Source organism: Peromyscus maniculatus, chromosome 6 (assembly GCF_049852395.1).
Source record: "Peromyscus maniculatus bairdii isolate BWxNUB_F1_BW_parent chromosome 6, HU_Pman_BW_mat_3.1, whole genome shotgun sequence".
Classification (NCBI taxonomy): domain Eukaryota; kingdom Metazoa; phylum Chordata; class Mammalia; order Rodentia; family Cricetidae; genus Peromyscus; species Peromyscus maniculatus.
The window spans coordinates 62,879,941-62,890,097 of NC_134857.1; the positions used below are offsets into that span (position 1 = coordinate 62,879,941).

General features: G+C 43.6%; 1 protein-coding gene across 1 annotated transcript; it reads right to left on the reverse strand.

Moving 5' to 3' along the window:
* Positions 1-256: 256 nt before the first annotated feature.
* Positions 257-8,875, reverse strand: Npy2r (neuropeptide Y receptor Y2). Its single transcript, XM_016003812.3, has 2 exons — positions 8,317-8,875; positions 257-3,366 (listed from the first exon to the last, which is right to left on the reverse strand). The coding sequence occupies exon 2, from the start codon at positions 3,317-3,319 to the stop codon at positions 2,174-2,176; it is 1,146 nt and encodes a 381-aa protein (XP_015859298.1). The 5' UTR covers positions 3,320-3,366; positions 8,317-8,875; the 3' UTR covers positions 257-2,173.
* Between the last annotated feature and the right edge of the window lie 1,282 nt (positions 8,876-10,157).

A 10,157-nucleotide genomic window follows, 5' to 3' on the forward strand; every position in this document is an offset into this window, starting at 1 on the left:
CTCACAGGGCACTCACTCACAGGCATTCTCACAGGGTACTCACTCACAGGGCACTCACCCACAGGCATCCTCACAGGGCACTTACTCACAGGGATTCTCACAGGGCACTCACTCACAGGGATTCTCACAGGGCACTCACTCACAGGCATCCTCACAGGGCACTCACTCACAGGCATTCTCACAGGGTGCTCACAGGGTAACCAGGGACTCGATTTCAGCCAAAGAGTAGAGTAAGAGATACATGGAAACAACAGAATTCCATAAATTCTCTTTATTTTAACATTAAAATCACTACATAAAAGATACTTTATTAATGGCTTTAACATATGAGCTCAATCATAAATATGTAATTGAATTATTAGGTAGATTCCAATGATTTACCATCACAGTAGGAGTCACAATAACACACAGGTTTTATACAGGATACGAATTCTGCAAGGGGCATAAAAACTTTACAACAACCTTTTAACGTCTTAAATATTTCTGCATAAAATATAAAAAGCTTATCTCCAAGTGACAGTGCTGAGTCCAAGAGGAAAACCATGTTTTATAGTTATGTGGTACACTTCAGATAGCAGTGTATTTCATTGACTTCTTAGTCTGCCTTAACACCTATTTTTACTTTTTTTTTTTGTTGTTCCTTCTCAGTATTCCAAAAGTGCAGCTCCCAAACCAAATTTTATTTCCACCCTGAAAGGAATTTGATAACAGCCATTGTCTGAATTTTAAATATATACACAACATTCATATCATTACCAAGTATAAGACTATGTTGAATATTTCTAAAATGTAAGGAATATACTCACAAATTCTGTCATATTTACAAAAATACACCTACACTGAAATTTCAGCATCCAGAGAGGTGCAACCATTTTAACATCTCATTTTCTTACTTTTTTTTCTGTGTGAACAAAATAGAGTCTTAATCGTCTTTGGTTGGGTACTATTGAAATAACAGCTAAATTTATAAAAGCATTAAATGAAAACTGCTAGTGTTCCACTATTTATAGACATGCTTTTTATTTTGTCTCCATATTTATGTCACCCAAAATATAGTCATTTTGGAAAGAGAAAACTTACATAAAAAAATGTTGAAAACCAAACATTTGCAAAGGGGAATGAACTCAGTTTTTGAGATTTCTTGCCAAACGGGTTCATTTTAATGAAATTACATTTTTACTTATCATAGGTTGGCCTGCTAAAGATGAACTCCAAAGAACATAATTCTGCTGTGTCTGTAAACACGTATGTAGGGGAGAGGAATTGATTACAACTAAACTCAAACTGTTATAAAATTATTTTATAGTCTCCTTTAATTTTTAGTGAGAACTTGGCCCCCATGCAGGAATGGTCATAGGTGATGTATAGGTCTAAAGGACTTTAACCATTAACAACCAGCAAGAGGACCGAGTTCTTACTTGCTAGCTGAACAGTAGTTACGGAGTAGAAGTGACTCAAAACAAGAAATCAAACAATAATTTCTATTTCTTTTAAGCCCAATAATTTCAGAATTTGATTCTGAATAAAAGAAACTTCCGACAATTGTACATTTGATTTTAATAACAGTTAATTGCTTGCTGTGTACATAAGCATTTCCCCCATCACTGTACACCAAATGTGTTTACTCTCTTGAAGTTGTCTTGATGTCATCCCATTAGTTACAAGCAATGGTTACGGACAGCATTCTCATTTGGGTTTCATCTTAGGAAGGGCAATAAAACCAAAACACCATACCAGAGAGCCTAGGGCTCCCTAGGGGAATCTGAGTTTGTTCAGCAGCTTTTCATCAAGTAATGGGGGAGCAGTGGAGTCCACAGCATCCCCAATGCAGATCCTACTGTGCGTTCAGAGTTAATACTTACCTCTACCTTTTAGCTATACTGATACCAATTCCTTGTTCAGGTTTCCTGGGAAACTCTGGGAAAACAGTTACAAGTATTTCCCTCCTTTCTCGTAATCCAACCTACCATCTAAGCACCAGTAATCACACCATGGAACCAGAGCAATTTGCTCATTTTCACCTCAGCTCTGCCAGCCAGTTTCCCAGGAATGATACTGCCGATGCTTTTTAGTCAATACAATGGGAGGTCAGCATGCACTGGTTAGAAAACCTTCACTAACCAGATTGGTATCTCTGGTCACAACTCATCCATGTGCCTCCACACCTCTTTTCTTAGACATTGGTAGCCTCTGAAAAAGAGTCAGTGGGGCCATTGTTCTTTTTAACTTCTAAGTTCTTTTTAGTCTTGAAGGTCATAGACACCTCCGAGTGAATGGCATCCATCCTCTGCTCACACCGGAAGGCAGAAAGGAAAGCCTTCCTATAGTTGCTGTTCATCCAGCCATAGAGAAGGGGGTTGGCAAAGGTGGAGCACATGGCAATAATGTGGAACACTGTGAAGATGAGTTTGTACTCCTTCAAGTCCAGGACATGGCTGTCAATGTCCACAGCAAGCTGGAAGGCATGGAGGGGCAGCCAGCTGACTGCAAACACCACTACCACACACACCAGCATTTTGGTTGTTTTGTGCCTTCGCTGATGGTAATGGTCACTTGCGGCTCCTGGGCTGACATGGTTCTTCAGCTTACTCCAGATACGGGCGTAGGAGAAAGATATGATGCCCAGAGGCAAAACGTACAGGATTAGTAAGGTGGACAGGCTGTAGACTGTGCCGTAGACACTCTTCTCCTCGCCAGGCCACTTCTCAGTACAGGCCACTATCTCAAAGTCAGGAATGATCTCAATCAGGGAGTACTCCCGGAAGATGGCCAGGGGGCTTGCCAGCAGGGCACTGATGCCCCAGGCCAGACCAATGATCAGGAAGCTGATTCGCTTGGAGATCTTGCTTTCCAGGTGGTAGACAATGCAGCGATGGCGGTCGAGAGCAATGACTGTCAGAGTTATTGTGGACACTTGTACTGCCAGACCCTGAGAATAGGGCACCAAATGGCACAGGACTGGACCCATTTTCCACTCCCCCATTAAGGTATAGGTAAGAGTGAATGGTAGGCACAGGGTATTCACCAAAAGATCCGCCACAGCCAGGTTGGCAATGAAAAAGTTGGTTACTGTGCGCATGCTCTTGAATTTGATCACCACATGGATTACCAGAGAGTTGCCAACAACCCCCAGCAAGATGATGGAGCAATAGGCCAATATGAGGACCACCTGCACCTCAACCAGCTTGGTGCTGTCTATGAGCTCCGGCTCGGGATCAGGGGGGAGCTCACCTCTAGGAGTGGTGTGCCCCGGCCCATAGAGCTCCACCTTCGCTTCTACAGTCTGGTTCTCATCTGCCTCTGCACCTACTGGGCCCATCTTCAGCACCACTTCAGTTTCACTTGGCCTCCCAATAGCACAAGAATCTACAATAAAAATAACACAGGAAACCACTAGTGAAACACACAGCCATCCGAAAGAAAGTTTATTCTGAGCTCCTCTAGATGGCTGCACTCTGATCTATAACACTGCAGACTACATAACAGCTGGATAAAGCAAGTCCTCCAAATAAGTCTATTCACAACTATGGATTGATTAAATCAAGTCTTTAAAATAACTGCAATCACGATAAGAATGCAGTTTTCTATAGGAGGGAACCAATTCCAGAATAAATGAGATCAAATAGATTCCATTTTAAAACAAAATGAATGGGATAAAATGTATCAATTTTACAATTGCTATGAAGCCAACAAGTTAACTCGAAGGAAAGTCTCACCCTCTTAGCTGTTTGGAGCTTATAAGCATACACCAGTACCCAGCATAGAAAAGGGACAGGCAACTCCCCTGTGCTCAGTGCCTGAGCTTTGGGAGAATAAAATAAGGCAAAACGGATGGATTCTCACATGGCCACTCTTTCTTTCACTTGTGCACATATGCCCACCCCCTCGTGTGTGTGTGTGTGTGTGTGTGTGTGTGTGTGTGTGTGTGTGTGTGTGTGTGTGTGTGTTGGGGGGTGGCAAAAGTAAAGACCCATGGAAATGGTGTGTCATTTCTCTATCCCTTAGGTAAAAATTCATTTAGGTACCATTTCTCAGGTGCCATCCAGGTTGTTTTCTGAGAAAGGGCTTCTCACTGGCCTGGAATTCACCAACTATGCTGGTCTTTCTGATCAATAAGACCCACAGATCCATCTTTCTCCACCTCCCCAATACTAGCATTAGAAGCACACTGTTGTTTTGTTGTCGTCGTTGTCCCCCCCCCCCGCCCCCGAGCCGCCTGGTGTTTTAAATGGAACTCTGTGTAGAACAGTTGTTTTGTTTAAGGGTCTGAAAGTAACTCCCCACACAACACAGAGCAGCATCCTACAAAAGTAGTGCATTAAAAATATATCCAAGTCCAACCCCCGACACTTCTAAATAGAGAAGTTTGGGTGCCTTTCTTTCCTTCCTATGCTACACCCCAGAATCCCCCTGCCTGTGTGATCTGCTGCACTCAATACACGAATTAAAGCCCTTAAAGTTCAAAACAAAGAGATAAGTATTCTAGGTTTTCTTGTTTCCTTGAGGACCCCCCTCATGCTTTAAAGACCCCCAGACTGGTCCCCCACCTCTCTCCCACACACATCTCTTATCATTTCTATCACATTGGTTTTGTTTGGTTCAGTTTATAACCATAATTATTCTTATAGCCAAGTATCTTATTTCCAATTTTTCTTCCTGTTGCTTTCATTCATTGATTCAGTAGCTGAACAGGTAAAGTCATACACAATTCACCATGTTGGTTCTGACATCTACTGGGATGTGCTTTCAACAAACCCTTGCAAACCTGTATCCTGAAGGGAGGATCCTGCTGGGTGTTAAGGCAGCAGGTAATACCTCTACTAGATTGCTTATAATAATGCCTTTGCTTTTACTATAAATTCATTGTTAAGGGTATAAAAACACTCAGACTCAATATCCTAGTGGTAGTATTTGTGAATATACCCACAATCACAAAAGGCTTCTGTTATTAATTCAGAAGATCTTTTAATGAATTTCTTTATTAATCATAATAGCTTCTACGACAATTGGTAGATGAATCCTGTTTATTGAGCTTACAAATAATGCTGGCTGGCCCTGTGTGACCTCACTCCTCTTCCCATCTTTCCTTCCTCTGTCTTGCTCTGTACCACAGACCTGCACAGAACCTTCACTTTCAGGCTCCCAGATTATCAGGATTCTGGTTGGGTTGAATCAGTGGGAAGCACTTGGAGGTAATTAAAAAGCAGGAGGGGTTAGCAGAGCTGGCTCAGTGCATAAAGTGTTGGCTATGCAAGTGTGGAGATATGAAGAGAGCCCATTAAAGCTGGAAGCTTAATGCACATCTGTGATGCCAGGTCCTTTGCAAGATGGGAGATGCAGACAGGAGAATTCTTGGAAGCCTATGGGTCAGGTGTCCTGGTGGATGCAGTTGTGAACAAGAGACTCTGCCTCAAAAAGAATCAAGGTAGAAAGCAAGGATCTACACCTGAGGTGGTGCTCTGAGTTCCACATGTGTGCAATGTCACAACTGTATCCACACACACACACATACACACTTATGCTAAGTACACACATCATATATGCCCTACACACACATACAAACATACATAATACAAATACACATCATCCACACATATGCTACACACAGACATACATACATACCCTACACACACACACCACACCTGCATTCACACCCACTTATACATATGAACATGTATGTACACACATAATATATATAGATACATACCCTACATACATCACATACACATCCCCTACACACACACATCATATGCCCATAAGTAGTTTTTAAAAGAAAACTGCGTGAATAAAAAGCAGGAGGAAGGAAGACACCAACATGAGAATGTTTCCTGCAGATGGGGCTATTTCAAGGGTCTCGGTGACACTGCCTCCTCTTTATGTCCCTTCAGTTCAGGTAGTAAGGAGCCACTCTTGCAATCCTCAGAGAGGCCTGACTTTCGGTTTTCATCTCCCTACACTTATATAACCAATTCTCTGCACAGATTCCTTCTCTTCTACATCCCTGAATGGACTTTTTGTTTTGTTTTGTTTGTTTCATGATCTGCTCAAAGCACACTTGAATTTATTCTTCCACTAAAATATGGCTCAGCTCCTTAGTATGACATTCAGGGCTTGGTTGGTGACATCACTACAGAGGTGCTGTCCTGAGCTCCCTTGATATCCCAATAGACATCTGCTACTCTGTCAAACTGAATCCTACCAAATCTAGAACGTTCAGGCTTCCTCATGCCTCTCTTCCCTCCTTGTGGTGAACCAAAGAGTCTCTCTTTATCCTGGTTAGCTAAAAAACTTATGCTCATGTCTCCCACTGCCCCACAACACAGGCCACACTCTGATTGTCGTAGGAGAGCAACCTTTGTGAAGACAGAAACTGGAACTTCTTGATTTGTTGTTTAATCTCGAGGTACACCATCTAGTACATTAAAGACACTCAATAATTGGACAAAACCAATATAAAGAGAAACAAGAATACAATTTTACTAATAACTAATACCACCTGTTTAATATAAAATATAGTTTTGATTCTGTTCTTTACTGTATATAACAACAGACAGGATTCATTCTGTGCCACAGAAGCCTCATATTTGTTTTCTTGTTCTTAGTCAGGTACTTGCTTCTGTAAGAAGTTTGGCCTAAGACCCTCTTAATTCAGTTTTTGATTACAACCTTTTAAATTGCCTATCAGTATACTCCATATAGTAACTTTTCTCAAGTACTCGTGTCTATTTCTCTCTCCTCTGCTACACCCCTCCCCCCCCCCACACACACACACAACACAGAGCAGCATCCTGGGTCTGGGAGCTTTCTGTGTACTTATATTTGCTATACTGATGCATTCTACATAAGTCTACACACATGTGAAACAGAACATTCTAAGGATACCAGGCCCACTATCAATTATGGAAGCATGGCATTCAAATCGTGGCCTGTTTGATAGGCTGTACCATTTCCCTCAGACTAAGAGCCTGACTTTGTAGAGCACAGTGACTCACACCATACATGTCAACCCGAGTTGAGCAGAACACGGGAAGGTGGAGTTTGATGGTTGCCCAGATGGAACTGAGTGTAAGCACCAGATTTAAGGGCAGTGTGACAAGAGGATCATATTTGATTTGATTTTCCTTTTTTCATTTCAATTCTATTTACTTCACCCTGAAGTCCTTTTATTTACAGCTCTTCTGCAGGAATGGTTATTGATCTACAAGCTATTAGCATGTGAACACTATGATCTGTACCTAGGCACAGGACTAGCCTTGGGCTGGGGAGAAATGCTACCTGAACACAGAATTTATCATTCACTGCAGTGCTTCTGGAAAAGTGGGAGAGAAAAAGAGCACAAGAGAATTCTAGCACGTGTAATGCTTCTGCCTCAAGCTAGGAGCAGGCAGGGGAAGAGCCTTTCCTTGAAATAAGGCAAAATGAGACATTCAGGTTATTCAAGAAATTCAAAACTGTGAATGGTGCTGTTTTCTTGAACAGGTGCGCCTTAAACGAATTTGTTAAGAAAAGGGAATGATTTTTTTTTCTTCTTCTGAGGCTCAAGGTGCCTTGATGAGTCGGAGAGCTACTCATGCTTTGACTACATGTTGAAGTCTGTGGGTTTGCAAGTTATTTCTGCGACAGAATTACTCCAGGTGGGCAAAGCTTGGCATCCTATCAAGCACCTCTTCCAGGAATGTTTTCCTAGGTGCTACACACCTGTTAGTCTTTCTGGGAGGGGACATGGGATTTTAACATTGCTACATGCAAGGTATGATGGCTCATATAGAAGTCTGTGCATGCTTCTCTTTTCTGTATTTGAGCTTCCTTTCTGTGACAGTAATGCTGTCTCCTGCACATCGCTGAGATTTTAGTGACTGGCCCCAACTAGGAAAAGCTATTTAAATGTTAGTGTCACCCCTGCCACCCAACCTTAGATTTCTACTAGTGGGTGATTTCCACCTTAGGGAAATGAATGGAAGCCTAACTAAATATCTAATTTTGAACAGGTTTGGAATATTCAACATGACCTTGCACTTTAGAAGGTGTTTGATTTTTTTTTTAAAGAGGCAGCAGAATTGTGTCTTACTGTCTCAGACTATATAGTCCTTGGTCAAGGAACATTCAAGAACCTTCAGTAGAAAAGAAAAAGTCTAGCAAAAGAAGAAACAAAAGTGGTACTAGCCCCTCTAAGTCCCCTATTCCACCCAAAGTTGAGGTGGGAGGCTCCCTTTAGAAACACTGTGCCCTGTTCCCGCCGACAGGACCCCGGACAGGACCCTGGGCTCCCTTGGGGCTGTTCATGATCTCTGAAGGAGAACTGGAGTTTGAACTTACTGCGCCGCCGGCCCTTGCTTTTCAGCTGAGCCCAGGAAGCCAGGAGTGTGTAGCCAACGGATTGACGGCCCTGGGAGGCACCTGGAGCAGGTCCGCTTCTGTGTAGGACGGCGTAAGCAAGCAAGCAGGAACCGGAGCGGCCAAGCAGAGCCGCTACAAGGATGCAGCTGCCGGGCTTATCCCTGGACCTCTATGGCCACTGGATCCGAGATCCGCACTACATCGCGCGGATAGGAGAGAGTCGGGGGAGGGAGGAGGGTCGGAGATGGAGGTTGGAGACAACGCCGCTCTGGAAGGAAAGGACACAGGTACCAGGAGCGTTAGCCTCGCAAGGGGAGTGAGCCAGCTAAGATGTGGAGGCCAGGAACGCGGGGAGAGTGTCCGCCACCCCTGGTAGCCCGCGCGCATCTGCACCCTACGCAGCACAGCGCCCCATCGCACGTGGCCACCACTCCCAGCAGCTGCTACCCTCACTCCACTTAGGAGTTCATCAAATCTGCAGAGGAAAGTCTGGGGGCAGGAGCTGCGAGCCCCCGCTGCGCCCCCCTGCTGTGTGAACCAGGGACAGACACGTGGAGCTGGCGGGAGCCGGACTAGAGACTCCTCAATGCCCCGGGCACCTCAATGCCCTGGGGAATCCAACTTTGGTCTTCTGTGGTGAGTGAAGGCAGAGAGCTGGCTTCTGGCAGAAGCTGGATCCCAAGGACAAACAGTCAGCTCGACCGGCCAGAAAGCGCGCGGGCGCACGAGCTGCGGTGACCCAGTGATCGCGGGAAGGTAAAACAAGTCCAGAGCCTGGTGGTCCGGGAGCGGAGAAGCCTTTAACAGGTGTTGATGGAATCGTGCGGACTCAGATCACAAACTCGGTGTCCCGGAGGCCGACTGCCAAAAGCTGCCACCCAGAAGGAAAGCAGAGAACAAGAAAGGCAATGGGTCTTCAATAAAACAGTCTTTGTCCAGTTAGTTGATTTCAAAATTCTTCGCTCTTGGATCTGTCACTGTCCAATTTCACTGGCAATGTTCCTCTCTTTTGCTCCAATTTCCGCGTAGGAGTAAAACAGGACAGACTGGACTTCCAGTCACCAATGCTGGGAAGTGGGGGTGGGGGGGAGGCGAGGGAGTGGCTACTTCAACTTCACCCAGCAAACTCTTCATTCCAAGGCCGTCCTTCCTGAGGTTTGCTGCAGGTCTCTTTTCCGTCATCAATTTTAAAGGGGGCAGTAGAGTCTTAAAGTGAGGAAGCATGCAACTGGAAACCAGGACTGCCACAGTTCCCCTGTCTCCCAGCCTTGCACAGGTCACCTCATTCATTGCGTTAGTTTTATTTTGTTTTCAATTTCTGAGATGAAGATGCTCATACTAGTTCTTAAAATGTCTCTTAACTATGCAAAAAGATGATTTGCTTTAGATTAGATTTCTCTATCTAAAAATAAAGTTATACTTAGCGTTTTTTTTAAAAAAGATAATAAATACTCTCTCACGTATTCATTACCCCTTTCATATGGAATGGGTTTTCATGTATTCATTACTCCTTTCATGTGGAATGAGCTGCCCTGCAAAAATCTATACCCAATAGGGTCAGGGAACAGTATGACCCCTGAAAGTCATACACCCTAATTATACTTCATTTATAAGACATGTAATCTGAAATCAGTCTTCAATTCATGTAACATTATGCTAAAGAAGCTATCTATAAAACAGTGTTCTTTGGGTTTTTCAATTACCAATACACAAAAGTAAATAGGCATGGAAATAGACATCATATTTTACAAGCTCTGCTTAAATTCCTTTTAGGTTTTGGTTTGGAGAAATACCTCTTGCTCACACATAAGCTTTAACTG

Bases quoted from the DNA above. Each gene is read 5' to 3' on its own strand.
- Npy2r (XM_016003812.3), bottom strand. From the start codon at position 3,319: ATGGGCCCAGTAGGTGCAGAGGCAGATGAGAACCAGACTGTAGAAGCG.